This window comes from Carcharodon carcharias, chromosome 29 (assembly GCF_017639515.1).
Source record: "Carcharodon carcharias isolate sCarCar2 chromosome 29, sCarCar2.pri, whole genome shotgun sequence".
Taxonomy (NCBI): domain Eukaryota; kingdom Metazoa; phylum Chordata; class Chondrichthyes; order Lamniformes; family Lamnidae; genus Carcharodon; species Carcharodon carcharias.
The window spans coordinates 273612-292759 of NC_054495.1; the positions used below are offsets into that span (position 1 = coordinate 273612).

The window sequence follows — 19148 nt, forward strand, 5'->3', positions numbered from 1 at the left end:
TCCTATGAGGAATGGTTGGACAAGCTGGGCAGGTATCCATTGGAGTTTAGAAGAACGAGAGGTGATCTTATTGAAACAGATTAGATCCTGAGCAGGGATAGGAGCTGACATGACAGGGTGAGGGAATCTAGAACCGGGCGACGCAGGGTTGAAAATAAGGAGTCTCCCATTTAAGACAGTGATGAAGAGATTTGTTTTCCCCTCAGAGGGTCGTGTGTCTCTGGAATTCTGGAATTTGGAATGGTGGAGGCCGGGTCATTGGATATATTGAAGGCAGAGGTAGATATATTCTTGACCAAAAAGGGAGTCAAAGATATTCAAGGGATAGGCAGGAATGTGGAGTTGAGGCCACAATCAGATCAGCCATGATCTTATTGAGTGACAGAGTAGGCTCGAGGGGCCAAATGGCCTACTTCTGCTCCTCATTCGTATGTTCGTATGTAGATAGCAATTCACGAGGGCAATTATCAGACAGAATTTGACCCCCGAGACACATAAGGGGATATTAGGGACAGGAGATCTAAAGATCCGTCACAGAGGCTGGTGTTTAAGGAGCATCTTAAAGGAGAGGAGAGAGAGAGAGAGAGAGAGATGGAGAGATTTAGGGAGGGAACTCCAGAGATGAAGGCACGGCCGCCAATGGCAGAGCGATGGGAATCGGTAGGGGTTAACCCTGTCACCAGTCCCACGACAGGCTTTCAGAGATTTTCGGTGCCCAGTGTTGCAGATTAACTCTTCAACCAACACCCAGCCCCCTGCCCCCACCAGTCACCTCTACAGTGTCAACTTTGTCCAGCAGAGAAAAGGGGTGAAGCCTCTTTTCCCAGAATTATTGCTCTGCCCTCCTCTCCTGAGGCTGCTAATCCTTCAAGGGGTTGAGTTCCAAAGGGCCCTCCAGTCATGAGAGCATGGGTACTGACGGTATCTTTGCAATGACAGAGTGTCAAACAAGCAGGGGAAATCCTGCAGGGATAGTTGCCACATGTAGTAACGTGGAGTTAACACAGCATGGTAGAGGGATACACTCTACAGAGAACCCTCTTCACATGTTTCCCACTATATCTTTTATTCTTTCACGGGAGTGGGCTCCGTTGGCTGGGCCATCATTTATTTCCCATCCCTAATTGCCCCTTGAGAAGGTGGTGGTGAGCTGCCTCCTTGAACCGCTGCAGTCCATGCGGTGTAGGTACACCCACAGTGCTGTTAGGGAGGGAGTTCCAGGATTTTGACCAAGCGACAGTGAAGGAACGGCCGATATATTTCCAAGTCAGGGTGGTGGGTTACTTGTAGGAGAATTTGCAGGTGGAGGTGCTCCCCTGTGTCTGCTGCCCTTGTCCCTCTAGATGGTAGTGGCCGTAGTTTTGAAGGTGCTGTCTAAGGAGCCTTGGTGAGTTGCTGCAGTGCATCTTGTAGATGGTACACACACTGCTGCTACTGTGTATCGGAGGTGGAGGGAGTGAATGTTTGTGGATGGGGTGTCAATCAAGTGGGGCTGCTTTGTCTTGGATGGTGTTGAACTTCTTGAGTGTTGTGGGAGCTGCACTCATCCAGGCAAGTGGGGAGTGTTCCATCACACTCCTGACTTGTGCCTTGTGGACAGTGGACAAACTTTGGGGAATCAGGAGGTGAGTTACTCGCCGCAGGATTCCCAGCCTCTGACCTGCTCTTGTAGCCACAGTATTTATATGGCTAGCCCAGTTCAGTTTCTGGTCAATGGTAAACCCTGGGGTGCTGATCGTGGGGGATTCAATGATGGTGATGCCATTGAATGTCAAAGGAAGATGGTTCAATTCTCTCTCTTGTTGGAGATGGTGGTTGCATGGCACTTGTGTGGCACGAATGTTACTTGCCACAGGTCAGCCCAAGCCTGGATGTTGTAGGAAGAAACAAAACTCAGAGAACTCTGATGGCTGGTGACTGTGAGAGATTTCAGTTCACCCTCAGTTATTGACTAGGCCAGGCAGCAACACCACAGCCAATTCCCAATTTCACTTCCTAGTCCAGGGTTGCAGGAGATTCCGAGTCCTGGAGAGAGAAAAGCCCTGTTTCTCAAAGATCCCCTCATCAACTAAAGCCGCCCACACAGCCCCCCCCCACCCCCGCAGCTCAGATTTCCCCCAGCCCCTCGACACACACACCGACTCCTCCCCCGCTTCCCTTTGGATCCGGGCCTTCAGGCTTCCTATTGACAGCTAAGCCTAAAATCCCTCCTTAGCAACTGTCAGAACAGGAGGAGGCCATTCAGCCCCTCAAGCCTGCTCCGCCATTCAATGAGATCATGGCTGATCTGTGACCTAATTCTGTATAAACCGCCTTTGACCCCCATCCTTTAATATCTTTTCTTCACAAAAACCTATCAGTGTCAGGTTCATAACTAACAATTTGATCCAGCATCATTTGTGGAAGGGAGGTCCAAACATCCCCCACCCTTTGTGTGTGGGAGTGTTTCCTAATTTCACTCCTGAAAGGTCGGCCTCTCATTTTTAGACTCTGCCCCCGAGTCCCAGACTCCTCCAACCAGGGGAAATAGTTTCTCTCTATCGACCCCAATCTGTTCCCCTTAATATCTCAAAACTTTGATCAAATCCCCCCCTTAACGCTCTAACTTCCAGGTAATACAAGCCGAGATTGTGTTTAATCTCTCCTCGTAATTTAACCCTCGGAGTCTTGGTCTCATTCTGGTAAATCGACACTGCGCTCCCTCCGAGGTCAATATATCCTTCCTAAGGTGTGGGGCCCAGAATGTCTCACAGTGACTCCAGGTGTGGTCTAGCCAGGACTTTATATAGGCTGAAGTATGCCAGCTGTGGATCTGCAGCTAACATCTCATCTCTGAATCAGATGATTGTAGGTTTAAAGTCCCACCCCAGAGGCTTGAGTACAAAAGTCAAAGCCAACGCTCCACTGCCAGAACCGAGGGTGTGTCAATGTATGACGGAGTCTGCACCGTCGGAGGGTCAGTACTGAGGGAGTGCTGCACTGTCAGAGGGTCAGTACTGAGGGAGTGCTGCACTTTCAGACGGTCAGTACTGAGGGAGTGCTGCACTGTCAGAGGGTCAGTACTGAGGGAGTGCTGCATTGTCGGAGGGTCAATACTGATGGAGTGCTCTACTGTCAGAGGGTGAGTATTGAGGAAGTGCTGCACTGTTGGACGGTCAGTACTGAGGGAGTGCTGCACTGTCGGAGGGTCAGTACTGAGGGAGTGCTGCACGGTCAGAGGGTCAGTACTGAGGGAGTGCTGCACTTTCAGACAGTCAGTAGAGGGAGTGCTGCACTGCCTGAGGTGCCATCTTTCAGATGAGACATTAAAACTGGGCCCCGTCTGCCATTTCAGGTGGGTGTAAAAGATCCCATGGGCACTATGTTAAAGAAGAGTGGGGAGGTGGGGGGGAGTTATCCCCATGTCCTGGAACCAAAACCACTAAAAAGAAACTGATGACCTTGGTTATCCTCAGATTGATGAAGGATCTTGCTGTGTGCAAGCAAATTGGCTACCAGCTTCCCTGCATTGCAACAGTGAGCAGAGTTCAGAAATTCAAGTACTTCACTGTTTGGCTATAAAGCGCGATGGGACGCCCTCTGGCGGCGAAATGCATGTCCCGCTTTCACTTATTTTCTCGCTGCCTAACAGTGGCGAAGGCGCCTTTAAGAAGTGGGCGGGGCGCGGCCGACGGAAGCTCATGCCTTATATGGCCAGTGACGTGAGTAGAAAGGGACGTCCTCTCGTCGGCTGGTGACACAGATTGAATCATCTTCCTTGATGTAAGTTTCTGGTAACGAGTGAGGGCACTTTGACAAAATCCCTCATTCACCCCTCGCACGTTTTGCAGCCACATTTGGAAGTCTAGTCGTGAATCGAGGAGGCGAAAGCAGCTCTGGTGAGTAGAGATTTAAATATATTATATATATTTTTTTTAGTGAATAAAACAACAGAAAAAAAGTTTAGAATAGTTTTTCAGAAGTTGGTGTTTAACTTTTTCCTACCAGAGAATTTGTTGGTTTGCAATTGGCTATCAAATGGTAAGTAACCTGGTTACTTACATCTGTAAGTCTTTTTTTAACCGTGTTGTGGGAGAAAATAAGTTTTTCCAGAGTTAGTTGGTGAGGTTTTTTAAAGTTGTGCCTGTTGATGGAAGGTGCCACGATCATTTTTTCTTCCGAACTGAACTTTGAGCGGCACACGAAACAACGAGAAAATAGCTGGGGAAAACCAGCAGGTCTGAACGCATCCGTGGAGAGCGAGAGAGAGAGGAGTTAACTTTCGAGACAGCACCACTGACAACGCGGTTTAATGTGCCGTGTCCCAACGCTGGATACAAACTCTCTGTCTCTGCCGCCACAGGTTGATTTTAGGGACCATCGAACAATCGGCACTGTCTACAGGAGAGGGGTTGGGGGTGGTGATGGTGGTGGTGGTGGAGGGAGGTGGGGGGGTGGAGACAAGCAGAATTGATGGCCGCCTTAGAGGAATAATATACTTTCTGTAAGTCAGGGAGTGGGTTTCGTGCAGGCACAGTTCATGGTTCAGTTCCTCCCCACTTATTTTTTTGGAAAAGGTGATATTTTTGAGATGGCCCCTTAGCTGAACACGTGGACTCAGTTTCCAGTTTTGAGGCTTATATTGTGTTGCTTATAGTTTGTAAGAATGATTGATTCATTCATTCGGGATCACTCGGGGTGGCTGGGTTGCTGCCAGTTCTGGTGGTGGGGGAGGGGGGGCGGTTTGAAGAGTTAGAAATGAAAGTTAGATATTGGCGTGTTTGGGGAATTTTGAGTCCAGGAGAGTGTGTGTGTGAGAGAGAGCGTGTGTGTTTGTGTGCGTACGTGAGAGGGTGTGAGAGAGAGAGAAGAGAGAGAGTGTGTGCGTACGTGAGAGGGTGTGTGTGTGTGTGTGAGAGAGAGAGAGTGTGTGTGTGTGTGTGTGTGTGTGAGAGAGAGAGAGAGAGAGTGTGTGTTTATTAAATTCTTTCCATTTGATGCTGTAGTTTTTGGAATTATTTTCTCCCAGAGAGGAACAGGAGAGATTTGGTTTTCTTTTACTCGGGCCCCTCAGGAAGTGCTAGCGCCGCCCTGCAATTGCAAAAAAACAAAAATGCCCCCATGTGACATGAAGGCTGAGGGTAGCTGTGGTTTCTGTGGGGGGGCCTGTAATGGACACTGGGGGAAGATGTTTGATGTGGACAGTGGCACCAGAGTTACTCAGGGAAAGTAGAGCTCCACCCCCCCCCCCGCCCCCCACAACCTCAGGACGTCCCAAAGCCTTTCACAGACTTTTTTTTAATTTGTGTGCGAGCTCACTGTTGTGATGTAGGAAACGCAGCGCACGCAATTTACGCACAGCAAGATCCCACAAACAGCAATGTGATAATGACTCAGATCATCTGGTTTTTTTTTTTCAAATGATGTTGTTTAAGGGATAAATATTGGCCCCCAGGACCACGGGGAGAACTCACTCCCCCCCTACCCTACTTCCAAATAGTGGCCGTGGGATCTCGGATGCCCCCATTGGGCCGAGGTTCAGTCTGGATTGGGAGCTCCTGGTCTTTGTGCTGGGGGCTTGTGCCCACAACCCTGCGAGTCAGAAGCGAGTGAGCGACCGACTGAGACACTGACTCACTTTGCTGGGCCGACAGGGCTTCCGTGGAGGTTGTGTCTCTGCATCCACCGCAGTTAGAAACGAAACAAGATGTTTACAAAAATGAGCTGTTTCGCCTGAGGGCAGTTTTTTTTTTAAATCTGAAGGGTGGCAGACTTCAGTGCAATTTGGATGTGAGATTGACTCTCACTTTACTGCTTTACCCCTCGAACATTGAATGCAAAGTGTCCTGTCCGAGAGAGGGATGTCCTTCTCCTGCTCTGTGACTATGAACACCACCTGGAGTAAGGACTGACTCCTTGTCCCTGTCTCCATGTCCTCCCGTTTACCTTTTTAACGTTTTCCATTTTAATGTTGCGGGGCTAATATTCACACCAACCCACCCCCCCAATCAATATCACTGTTAAATAAAAATCGGATCTGGGTCACTATCGCATTGTCCTTTGTGGGATCTTGCTGTGCGCAAATTGGCTTTTGCTTTTCCCCCCCATTACGATGATGACCCCCCCCCCCCACCCCCCCACTTCATAAATGGAAGGGAGTCATTTGGCTGTGAGGCTGTTTGGGATATCTTGCAGTGGTTAAAGGCGTTACAGAAATGTGAGTTCTTCACCGGATAGACAGCAGGCCATTCCGCCCATCTGCTCGGTGCTGGGGTTTCTGCTCCACACCAGCCTCCTCCCAAACCCCCTCTCCATCTCTCTCACCCCATCCCCATATCCTTCCATTCTTTTCACCCTCATGTGTTTATCCAGCTTCCCCCTTTAAATACATCGACACTATTCACCTCCACCACTTCCTTTGGGAGCGAGTTCCACATTCTCCCCCACTCTCTGGGTAAAGAGGTTTCTCCTGAATTCCCCATTGGATTTATTAGTGACGATTTTATATCGATGGCCCCTAGTTCTAGTCTCCCCCACACACAAGAGGAAACAGTCTGTCTGTATCCAGGTGCGTGTTCCAGAAGGGTCTTGTCAGCAATGCCTACCACAGTCAAATAGCTCGCCAGCCATCACTATTGCGGGAGGGCAGGTAAAAGAGTTGCTGGTGATGGGGGTGGGATATTGTTGACACAAAGGGGTCATTCCAGCAGCCAGACCATGATTTCTATATTCCATCACCCTTCTCCCCACCCCTCCCCCACCCAACCCCAACATCCCCGACTGTAACATAGTCTGAACAGGTTAATTTCTAAACATCCCCACCTTCCTCCGCAGATACACCAGGAGACGATGAAGGACGAGATCAGAGCCGGCGTGGTCTTCCTGGTCAGTTTGGTCAGAAGACGCAGCCAGCTACATCAGGAAAAGATCGAGGAGTTCGGGGAGAAGCTCACTGCAGTACTGTACCGAAAATACCAGAATCACTGGTACCCAGCCAATCCCAGCAAAGGACAAGCATACAGGTAACTAATCGGCAGAGCCACCTAGTACAATGGTTAGGATATTACAGCACAGAAAGAGGCCATTCAGCCCATCTGCTCCATGCCAGTGTTTCTGCTCCACACGAGCCTCCTCCCACCCCCTGTTCATCTCACCCCATCACCATCTGCACCTAAAGTGCTGTAAGCTGCAAGGCTATGGGCCGGGTGCAGGAAGGTGGGATTAGAAAGGGCACCTGGGTGTCCTCAGGCTGGCATGGACAAGAAGGGCCAAAAGGCCTCCTCCTGTGCTGTAACTTTCTATTGTTATATTCCTTACCCCCACCCCCATGTGTTTATCCAGCTCCCCCCTGAAGGAGCATAAAATATTGGACAGCACACCAGGGGGGACCCTCCTCACTATTCCTCTCATTGCGCTGTGAGACATTGTCCATCCACTTGCGAGAGCAGATGGAACTTCAACAAGATGACAAGTCCTGGGTTTGAGTCTCCACTCCAGAGACTTCAGCCCCATAATCCAGGCCAACACTCCACAGAGCCAGTGCTGAGGGGGTGCTGCGCTGTCGGAGAAGGAGGGTGAGGGGGCACTGCGTTGTCGGAGGGTCGATGCTGAGGGGTGGGGGGGGGGGGGCCACACTGTCAGAGGGTTGGTGCAAAGGAGATGCTGGGCTTCAGGTGAAACTTTTAACCAAAGTTCCCGTCTGCCTCCTTGGTGGGTGTAAACAATCCCACGGCCACTATTTGGAAGAAGAGCAGGGTCTCCCTGGTGTCCTGGGGCCAATATTTACCCCCTCGACCAACATTACTAAAAAAAAAATAGATGATCTGGGTTATTATCACAATGTTTGTGGGAGCTTGCTGTGCACAAATTGGCCACCACGTTTCCGACATTACAACAGTGAACATACTTTTGAAGAAGTATTTCATTGGCTGTGAAAGGTTTTGGGACATCCTGGGGTGGTGAAGGCGCCAGAGAAATGCAAAGTCTTTGTTTTGAAAAAAAGCAGAAAAAACTGCAGATGCTGGAAATCCAAAATAAAAACAAAAATAGCTGGAAAAACTCAGCAGGTCTGACAGCATCTGCAGAGAGGAAAACAGTAAACTTTTCGACTCCATATGATTCTTCAACAGAACTAAGTAAAAATAGAAAAGAGGTGAAATATAAACTGGTTTAAGGGGTGGGGGGCGGGGGGGACAGGTAAGGCTGGATTGAGAGCCAGTGATAAGGTGGAGATAGCCAAAAGATGTCATAGACAAAAGGACAAAGAGGTGTTGAAGGTGGTGATATTAGCTAAGAAATGTGCTAACGGGGACATTAAGGGTAGAAAGCAGGACGAGCAAGGTACAGATAGCCCTAGTGGGGGTGAGGTGGGGGGAGGGGATCGTAATAGGCTAGAAGATAGAGATAAACAATTGGCAGCATCGGCGGAGAAGAAAAGAGTTGACGTTTCGAGTCCTCATGACCCTTCGACAGAACTAGTGTCATGAGGACTCGAAACGTCAACTCTTTTCTTCTCCGCCGATGCTGCCAGACCTGCTGAGTTTTTCCAGGTAATTCTGTTTTTGTTTTGGATTTCCAGCATCCGCAGTTTTTTTTGTTTTTATGAGATAAAACAATTGATGGAAATACATTTAAAAATAATGTAAATAGGTGGGAAAAGAAAAATCTATATAAATTATTGGAAAAAAGGGGGGTCAGAAAGGCGGTGGGGATGGAGGAGAGAGTTCATTGAATGTCCTTGCTTTGAAAGTTGCTCGAAGTTGTCCCTGCAATACCGGCCTTCTCCCACCTGGTGGCGCGGCTGCTCAGTTTTAAATTTGGACGAGCAGCGCCATCTAATGGCTGAACCGCTTAAAGCTGAGACAATGAAATTTTAGAGGCATCTGAAAGGCAGGGAGATAGAGTTGGAGAGGTTTAGGGACGGAATTCCAGAGCTCAGGGCCCCAGGCAGCTGAAGGCACGGCCGCCAATGGTGGAGCGATGGAAATCGGGGGATGCTCAAGGGGCTGCAATTGGCGGAACGCAGAGATTTTGGAGGGTTGTTGGGCTGGAAGAGGTTACAGAGATAGGGAGGGTTGTATGGGCTGGAGGAGGTTACAGAGTTAGGGAAGGTTGTAGGTGATGGAGCAGGTTACAGAGATAGGGAGGGTTGTAGAGGCTGGAGGAGGTTACAGAGATAGGGAGGGTTGTAGGGGCTGGAGGAGGTTACAGAGATAGGGAGGGTTGTAGGGGCTGGAGGAGGTTACAGAGATAGGGAGGGTTGTGGGGACAGTTTTGAAAACAAGGATGAATGTTTAAAATGGAGGTGTTGTCGGACTGGGAGCTAATGTATGTCAGTGAGTGACGGGGTGAAGGGTGAACAGGACTTGGCACAAGTTAGGAAAAGGGCCAGTAGAGTTCTGGATGGTCTAATGTCTGTCCTCTTGGATCCTTCAGTATATTTTTTCTCTCCCTGGTAGATGCATTCGGATAAACAGGAAACAGAAAACAGACCCATTCTTGTTGCTCGCTTGTCAAGATTGTGAGCTAGAATATAACCAGTTGAGACTTCCCAAAGAGATTACGTTGTGGATTGATCCCCAGGAGGTGTGCTGCAGGTAAGTGTTCACCTGGATTGTTTAGCAACACAGTCACCGCAGAGACAAACACAAGGAGCTCATCTGGAGAATTGTGTCCAATTCCGACTGCCTTACACTTTAGGAGGGATGGCGAGGCCTTGGGGAGGGTGTGAGGGAGATTTACTGGAATGTTCCCAGGGATGAGGGACTTCAGTTCATGTGGGGAGACTGGAGAAGCTGGGATTGTTCTTCTTAGAGCAGAGAAGGTTAAGGGGGAGATTTAATCGAGGCGTTCGGAATCATGTGGGGTTTGGTTAGAGTAAATAAGGAGAAACTGTTTCCAGTGGCAGGAGGGTCGGTAACCAGAAGGACACAGATTGAAGAGAATCGGGAAGAGGGGGAGAGATGAGAATTTTTTTTGACACAGCGAGTTGTTGTGATCTGGAAGGCGTTGCCTGAAAGAGCGGTGGAAGCAGATTCAATAGGAACTTTCAAAGGGGGAATTGTGTCTGTCTGTCTCTCTCTCTCTCTCTCTCTCACTTGTGTGCTCTCTGTCTCTCCTTCACTGTACAGTAAACCTTCCCTTGGCTGTGTTCTGCCAGTTTGTGTGGGTGTTTGTTGTTTATACCAGGTTGTTAGTAACTATGTCTCGTTCGTTGCTGCCTCACTCGATTCCCACTAAATCTTGATTTGAAATCCCTGCAGGTGTGGTGAGGGGTGTCTGCCTTTCACTGTTGCTCAGTTTGCACAAGACTCCAAGAAGATGGCGTCATTAGACTCTGAGCAAGGCAGCACATCCGACTCCCACTCGGAGACTTCATCAGATGAAGAGATACGTGCCAAACGTCGAACAATGGAGCAAACCGCAGCAAAAACAGCTGAAGCTACTGGCAAGGTAAAGAGAACATTGAGCACCCGGTGCTGGGAGGGGTTGGAGTGAATGATTCTAATACTCTCTGGGCCGATCTCCCACCTTCGACCCCTGGAAACTCATCAAAAACTCAACTGCCCCCGGATTCTAACTCGCGTTCAGTCCCATTCACCCATCACCATCCTGTCGCTCACTGACCTACACTGGCTCCCGGTCCAGCAACACCTCTGTTTTTAAAAAAAATGTCATCCTTGTTTTCAAATTCTTCCTCACCCCTCCCTATTTCCATAAGCCCCTGGAACCCTCCCCAGCTCCATAACCTCCACCAGCCCCTACAGCCCTATCTCTGTAACCTTTTCCAGCCCCTACAATCCACCCTATCTCTGTAACCTCCTCCAGCCCCTACAACCCTACCTATCTCTGTAACCTCCTCCAGTCCCTACAACCCTCCCTATCTCTGTAACCTCCTCCAACCCCTACAACTTTCCCTATCTCTGTAACCTCCTCCAGCCCCTACAACCCTCCCTATCTCTGTAACCTCCTCCAGCCGCTACAACCCTCCCTATCTCTGTAACCTCCTCCAGCCGCTACAACCCTCCCTATCTCTGTAACCTCCGCCAGCCCCTACAACCCTCCCTATCTCTGTAACCTCCTCCAGCCGCTACAACCCTCCCTATCTCTGTAACCTCCTCCAGCCCCTACAACCCTCCCTATCTCTGTAACCTCCTCCAGTCCCTACAACCATCCGAGATCTCTGCGCTCCTCCAATTCCGGCCTCTTGACCATCCCCCGATTCCCATCGCTCCACCAATGGTGGCCGTGCCTTCAGCTGCCTGGGGGGGGCCCTGAGCTCTAGAATTCCCTCCCTAAACTCACTCTCTCCCTCCCTAACACAATCTGTCTCTCTTTCTCTCCGTGGGAGCTTGCTGTGCAATAGTTGGCTGCCACGTTTCCTCTATTTACAACAGTGACCACACTTCACATAAATTACTTCATTGGCTGTGAAATACTTTGGGACATCCTGAGGTGGGGGAAAGGCGCTAGAGAAATGCAAGTCCTTGCCTGTGGGGATGGGGCTGGGGATTAAATGGAGCTTGTGTGTGTGATTTGTCATGTTTAATTGCTTTAATAATTTCGTTCCTTAGGTTTCTGGAAGTTTCCCCCAGTGCACTGCTGCGTGGCCTCTGTACCCTCACAAGCCGGTGCAGTATGCCACATTCTACCAGCCCATCCCCCTCATCAGCTACTACTTGATACCCGGACTGGACAAGACCCTGCGACCTCCCCCAGGTTTCCTCCTGCCTCAGGGACAGGCCCACCACTCGAAGATCGGCAAAAGGCACAAATGATGAAGGTCCTGGCGAGCAGAGGGAGCGGATACCTCGTTGGCACTGAGCTGTGCCAACCCTGTGCTTAACTGCTCCGTGTCTGCAAATGGCCCAGCCGTGTTTGTGTGAGCAAGGTGTGTGTGTGTGTGAATGAGTCAGAGAAAGAAATGTCGCTCTATGTAAAATTCACTACTCGTGTGTGTGTGTGTGTGTGTGTGTGTGTGTGTGTGTGTGTGTGTGTGTGTGTGTAAGGCCCACACTGCCCATGTGTGTTTGTAGGGTTTGCACTGCTGCTCCTGTGGGTCTGTGTATACTTTATATATAACTGAAGCCATCTCTGTATTATAAATCTGTACAAAAAACTCAGGTATCTTTGAAAATATGAGGTGTGTCCACATTGCCTGACAGGTGATTGTTATTTATCATGTTTACAAGAGGGATTGTGTAACATTAAACTGAAATATCCCAGATATTTGTTAATATGTATTTGTTAAATTATCATCTATTTGGCTTGTGGAATAGTTAATGTTTTTGCACATTTCTTTTATTTCCTGCTGCTGATCACTCTCCATTCGCTTCTGTTGAAATCTCAGAGCCTCTCTTGGGTAAGAAACTTAACTGTGATGCTTATCATAGCCAAATAGCCCATCAACATCCACTGAGTGAGGCTCCAGAAGGTGCCTGGCGAATGGATTGCTGATGACATTAGGACAAACTCTAGCACTCAAAGAGTGTGTTTTCTGTGCAATATATATTGGGCAATTTAAATTATATAAATCCAAAAATTGTTTAAAAGGGATTTGGGGAATTGTTTCCTGAGGATGTGTTCAGGAACAAATCTCGATCTCTGGGATTTTTTAGCTGCTGTTCTTCCTTGATGTGGGAATAGTTATTCCCATGTTCCTGTATCTTTCTCCCAGGCTGGGGGAGGGACCCATCTCTGAATGGCCTCCTGAATCAGCTTGCTGTGTTCATTCATACCAAAGGCCACAGTGTGTTAACACAGTGATCCCCTGGTCTGCTCTCCTGCTGCCATTGCCCATTCCCACCCTCAAACACTGACTGGTGTTTCCACCCCAGTAACCCAGGGACACAAGCTCCCCAGTGGGGCGAGTGGAAGCCCCTTACCCAGGCCCTCACCCAGTTCATGTCTCTCCAAGTCTTTACAGATATTAGAGAAAAATCACAGCGGACCAACACAGTGTTACTGCTCCCCAATTGGTGAATGGGAGAAACTTTTATAAAACTCAGTATTTATTGACCATCAAGTTAAGTGTAAGTTAAATGGCTTATTCTGAATGTCTCATTAACTTTATTTTTTTCTGGTGTGTTGTGTGTGTAAAATAAAACACTTTGTTCAAACAACATTCACAGGCTGCTGTGAGTTTCTTTAAAAATTGGAATACTGATTTCCTCCTTTTGGACACCTCCATGTGTTCATCGGCTGAGGCACTTTGGGACTTCCATGGAACAATACTGGTCACTCGTTAGGGTGGTCGACACTGAGGGGGAACAGCGCTGTCGGAGGGTCCACACTGGGGGGCAAGGCGTTGTCGGAGGCTCAGTACTGAGGGGGCTCCGTGCTGTCAAAGGGTCAGTACTGAGGGGGCTCCGCGCTGTCGGAGGGTCAGTACTGAGGGGGCTCCGTGCTGTCAAAGGGTCAGTACTGAGGGGGCTCCGCGCTGTCGGAGGGTCAGTACTGAGGGGGCTCCGTGCTGTCAAAGGGTCAGTACTGAGGGGGCTCCGCGCTGTCGGAGGGTCAGTACTGAGGGAGCAAGGCGCTGTCGGAGGGTCAGTACTGAGGGGGCTCCGCGCTGTCGGAGGGTCAGTACTGAGGGGGCTCCGTGCTGTCGGACGGTCAGTACTGAGGGGGAGCTGCACTGTCGGACGGTCAGTACTGAGGGGGAGCTGCACTGTCGGAGGGTCAGTACTGAGGGGGCTCCACGCTGTCGGAGGGTCAGTATTGAGGGGGCTCAGCGCTGTCGGAGGGTCAGTACTGAGGGAGCTCCGCGCTGTCGGAGGGTCAGTACTGAGGGGGCTCCGCGCTGTCAGAGGGTCAGTACTGAGGGAGCTCCGCGCTGTCGGAGGGTCAGCACTGAGGGGGCTCCGCGCTGTCGGAGGGTCAGTACAGAGGGGGCTCCGCGCTGTCGGAGGGTCAGTACTGAGGGGGCTCCGCGTTCTTGGAGGGTCAGTACTGAGGGGTCTCCACACTGTCGGAGGGTGGGTGCTGAGGGGGCGCCACGCTGTCGGAGGGTCAGTACTGAGGGGTCTCTGCGCTGTCAGAGGGTCAGTACTGAGGGGTCTCCGCGCTGTCAGAGGGTCAGTACTGAGGGGTCTCCGCGCTGTCGGAGGGTCAGTACTGAGGGGTCTCTGTGCTGTCAGAGGGTGGGTGCTGAGGGGGCATTTCAAAATCCATTTCTTTGTGATGACCAATCATATTCCAGTTTTCCACACAGGTCATGAGGTGTTTCAATAGAATCAATATTACAGACATTTCAATATGGTCATTACAGAGAGTCAGACAGTGCAAAGCTATTCACGTTATCACCATACATCATGTTAACACTCTGAGGTGCTTCAGTACAATTATGATATATTTAGTATTCACTGTATACTTTCCATCTGAGTCGTACAGCCCGAGGAGTCTATACAGTTCCCAGCCCCTCGGTGCACTGTCGCTGAAAGGTCTTAGACAGCGACTTTTCCCCATTGTGCCTTTGTGGCGGCTGCCCCCAAACTCTAATCAAACTCCCTCAGCACTTAGACCTCAGTGCCTCATTGTGGGGTAGGAGGAGGGGGGTTTGCGGCTCCCTCGGTGGGCTGCCCTGGCGTGTCGGGTGGAGTGGGGAGGGCTGGTCCCTGCAGGGCAGCGGTGGTGTTGGTGGGGGAACCAGCATGAGTTTGGAAGGTGCTGTCTAAGGAGCCTTGGTGAATTCCTGCAGTGCATCTTGTAGATGGTACACACACTGCTGCTACTGTGCGTTGGTGGTGGAGGGAGTGAATGTTTGTGGATGGGGTGCCAATCAACTGGGCTGCTTTGTTCTGCATGGTGTCGAGCTTCTTGAGTGTTGTGGGAGCTACACTCATCCAGGGCAAGTGGGGACTATTCATCACACTCCTGACTTGTGCCTTGTAGATGGTGGACAGGCTTTGGGGAGACAGGAAGTGAGTTACTCACCGCAGGATTCCCAGCACCTGACCTGCTCTTGTAGCCACAGTGTTTGTATGGCTCATCCAGTTCAGTTTCTGGGTGGAGAGAAGGCACCAATTTCTCCCCGATTCCAGGGGTGGAGGACCTGTGGAAGAATTGACCCGAGCCGCCAAAGCAGAACAGCAAACTGGAGAAACAGCAGACTTAACATGGAGTTCAACAACTTCTAGTCATGAAAGTGTTTTTATTGTTTTAGCTCCTTATTTTTATTATTTATTCATTAATTTATCCTCTTTTTTATTCCACTTGGTAGTCGTCTCGCTTCCAATGTCCCCTCTCCCCACCCCAAAACACCATCTGTTACTTCTTTCATTTTTTTCTTTCACCGAGTGTTGACCATCGTTCTGCTATTAACACATTCTGTTGTCAGAGGGTCAGTACTGAGGGGGCTATACGTTCTGTCGGAGGGTCAGTACTGAGGGGGCTCCGCGCTGTCGGAGGGTCAGTACTGAGGGGGCTCCGCGCTGTCTGAGGGTCAGTACTGAGGGGGCTATACGCTCTGTCGGAGGGTCAGTACTGAAGGGGCTATACGCTCTGTCGTAGGGTCAGTACTGAGGGGGCTCCGCGCTGTCGGAGGGTCAGTGCTGAGGGGGCTCCGCACTGTCGGAGGGTCAGTACTGATGGAGTGCTGCACTGTCAGAGGGTCAGTACTGAGGGAGCAAGGTGCTGTCAGAGAGTCAGTACTGAGGGGGCTCCGCGCTGTCGGAGGGTCAGTACTGAGGGGGCTCCGCGCTGTCGGAGGGTCAGTACTGAGGGGGCTCCGCGCTGTCGTAGGGTCAGTACTGAGGGGGCTCCGCGCTGTCGGAGGGTCTGTACTGAGGGGGCTCCACCTGTCAGAGGGTCAGTACTGACGGGGATCGGCGCTGTCAGAGGGTCAGTAGAGGCAGCTCCGTGCTCTCGGAGGGTCAGTACTGAGGGAGCAAGGCGCTGTCGGCGGGTCAGTACTGAGGGGGGCTCTGCGCTGTCGGAGGGTCAGTAGAGACAGCACCGCGCTTTCGGAGGGTCAGTACTGAGGGGGCTACTCGCTATCAGAGGGTCTACACTGAGGGGGCTCCGCGCTGTCAGAGGGTCGACACTGAGGGGTCTCCACGCTGTCGGAGGGTCAGTACTGAGGGTCTCCGCGCTGTCGGATCGTCAGTTCTGAGGGGGAACCACGCTGACTGAAGGTCAGTACTGAGGGGGGCTCCGCGCTGTCAGAGGGTCAGTACTGAGGGGGCACCGCACTGTCGGAGGGTCTACACTGAGGGGGCTCCGCGCTGTCGGAGGGTCGACACTGAGAGAGCTCTGCGCTGTCGGCGGGTCAGTACTGAGGGGTCTCCGCGCTCTCGTAGGGTCCACACTGAGGGGGCTCCGCGCTGTCAGAGGGTCAGTACTGAGGGGGCACCGCACTGTCGGAGGGTCTACACTGAGGGGGCTCCGCGCTGTCGGAGGGTCAGTACTGAGGGGTCTCCGCGCTGTCGGAGGGTCAGTACTGAGGGGTCTCCGCGCTGTCGGAGGGTCAGTACTGAGGGGTCTCTGCGCTGTCGGAGGGTCAGTACTGAGGGGTCTCCGCGCTGTCGGAGGGTCAGTACTGAGGGGTCTCCGCGCTGTCGGAGGGTCAGTACTGAGGGGTCTCCGCGCTGTCGGAGTGTCAGTACTGAGGGGTTGCGCGCTGTCGGAGGGTCAGTACTGAGGGGGCTCCGCGCTGTCGGAGGGTCAGTACTGAGGGGGCTCCGCGCTGTCGGAGGGTCAGTACTGAGGGGTCTACACACTATCGGAGGGTCAGTAGAGGCGGCTCCGCGCTGTCGGAGTGTCAGTACTGAGGGGGCTCCGTGCTGTCGGAGGGTCAGTACTGAGGGGTCTCCGCACTGTCGGCGGGTCAGTACTGAGGGGGCAAGGCGTTGTCGGAGGGTCAGTACTGAGGGGGCTACTTGCTGTCGGATGGTCATTACTGAGGGGGCTCCGCGCTGTCGGAGGGTCATTACTGAGGGGGCTCCGCGCTGTCGGAGGGTCAGTACTGAGGGGGGCTCCGTGCTGTCGGAGGGTCAGTACTGAGAGGGCACCGCGCTGTCGCAGGGTCAGTACTGAGGGGGCTCCATGGTGTCGGAGGGTCAGTACTGAGGGGGCTCCACGCTGTCGGAGGGTCAGTACGGAGGGGGCGCCGCGCTGTCAGAGTGTCTGTACTGAGGGGGCGCCGCGCTGTCAGAGGGTCTGTACTGAGGGGGCGCCGCGCTGTCAGAGGGTCAGTACTGAGGGGTCTCCGTGCTGTCAGAGGGTCAGTACTTAGGGGGCGCCGCACTGTCACAGGGTCGACACTGAGGGGTCTCCGCACTGTTAGAGGGTCAGTACTGAGGGGGCTCCGCGTTCTTGGAGGGTCAGTACTGAGGGGTCTCCACACTGTCGGAGGGTGGGTGCTGAGGGGGCGCCACGCTGTCGGAGGGTCAGTACTGAGGGGTCTCTGCGCTGTCAGAGGGTCAGTACTGAGGGGTCTCCGCGCTGTCAGAGGGTCAGTACTGAGGGGTCTCCGCGCTGTCGGAGGGTCAGTACTGAGGGGTCTCTGTGCTGTCAGAGGGTGGGTGCTGAGGGGGCATTTCAAAATCCATTTCTTTGTGATGACCAATCATATTCCAGTTTTCCACACAGGTCATGAGGTGTTTCAATAGAATCAATATTACAGACATTTCAATATGGTCATTACAGAGAGTCAGACAGTGCAAAGCTATTCACGTTATCGCCATACATCATGTTAACGCTCTGAGGTGCTTCAATACAATTATGATATATTTAGTATTCACTGTATACTTTCCATCTGAGTCGTACAGCCCGAGGAGTCTATACAATTCCCAGCCCCTCGGTGCACTGTAGCTGAAAGGTCTTAGACAGCGACCTTTCCCCATTGTGCCTTTGTGGCGGCTGCCCCCAAACTCTAATACATCCCTCAGCACTTAGACCTCAGTGCCTCATTGTGGGGGTGGGGTGCGGCTGCCTCGGTGGGCTGCCCTGGCGTGTCGGGAGAGATCCTCTGCATGACGTTGGGGGTGGGGAGAGGGCTGGCCCCTGCAGGGCAGCGGTGGCGATGAGGGGGGGAACCTCCACAGCGCAGAGGGTTATACGTTCATATGTAACAATCATCCATTCTGGGCTGATTTTCCCCTCCCTGACACAGGCTCAGTGCTGGGGAAACTCAGTCAGTGCTGGACAGTCCTGTTCCTCACAAGGTTTTCTTCTCCATCCTGATGCCCAGGTGCTGTTGTCACATGGCCCCGTCCTTCACCTGGACAGCTCACCCCTGTCAAAGGGACATCCTTAGATGCTTCATTTCGATTATTCGAGTGTCGATTCCTAGGAGAGAAAAACCAGCAGAGTTCAGGTGACATTAAAAGAATCCAACACTTTGGACAAGTGTGTAAAGGAGCCGTTCAGGAGCATAGACCAATTAAATTACACTCAACGTCCTGGGTACCAATAGCAGCTGGAAAATGGGTCACAGGAGCTGCACGGTGATGGAGCACAGACTGCAGAGGAAGGAGGCTCATAGGGGAGGCAATGGGCAAGAGCTGGACACTCCACAGGAGCTGTGCTGACCGAGGCACCAGACAAATAGAAAAATGCCAGCTTACCTCAATATTGGAGATGAAGAAGAATTGATGAGGATCTCGGTTAACACTGAGCTGAAGATAATGGGATCAGATCAGACACGAGGGGGTTGGGAGTCTCTGGACTCTCCAGACTGATCCTGAAGGATTGAGAGGAGCCACAGATGGACAGGACATTCCTTGATGTGCTCAAGCCAAATCCAGCAGTGACCAAACAGGTCAACAGACGCAGAAATATCGTGATGGAGAGTCAGAGGACAGAGTTAGAGTGTCTGTAATAATTTCCCCTCCCCGCCGGTGGGTGGGCGAGAGGTGGGCAGGGAGATGGGGATGTTGAAGGAGACAAGGAAATCCAAGATGGCTGTCCCAGTGATGGAAACCACAGATGGCCGGGTCACAGGGTGCTGAGATTGAGCAAGAACTTGCATTTATATAGCATCCTTATTGTCCAAAGGTGCCTAACAGGGGAAAGCGTGAGCCACATAAGGAGATATTAGGACAGGTGACCAAAGTCTTGATCAAAAGGTGGTAGGTTTTAAAGAGTGCCTGAAGGTTTAGGGAGGGAATTCCAGAGCTTAGGGCCCAGGCAGCTGACGTCACGGCCGCCAATGATGGAGTGATGGAAAT

The 19148-nt window shown here is 51.6% G+C and overlaps 1 protein-coding gene across 1 annotated transcript; it reads left to right on the forward strand.

Annotated features, from left to right (window-relative positions):
• Positions 1 to 3756: 3756 nt before the first annotated feature.
• On the forward strand, positions 3757 to 13102 carry LOC121270985 (maternal B9.10 protein-like). The gene is made up of 5 exons (XM_041176670.1): positions 3757 to 3878; positions 6814 to 7001; positions 9438 to 9575; positions 10242 to 10431; positions 11553 to 13102. Exons 2-5 carry the CDS (start codon positions 6829 to 6831, stop codon positions 11754 to 11756), a joined length of 705 nt encoding a protein of 234 aa, XP_041032604.1. The 5' UTR covers positions 3757 to 3878; positions 6814 to 6828; the 3' UTR covers positions 11757 to 13102.
• Positions 13103 to 19148: the final 6046 nt, after the last annotated feature.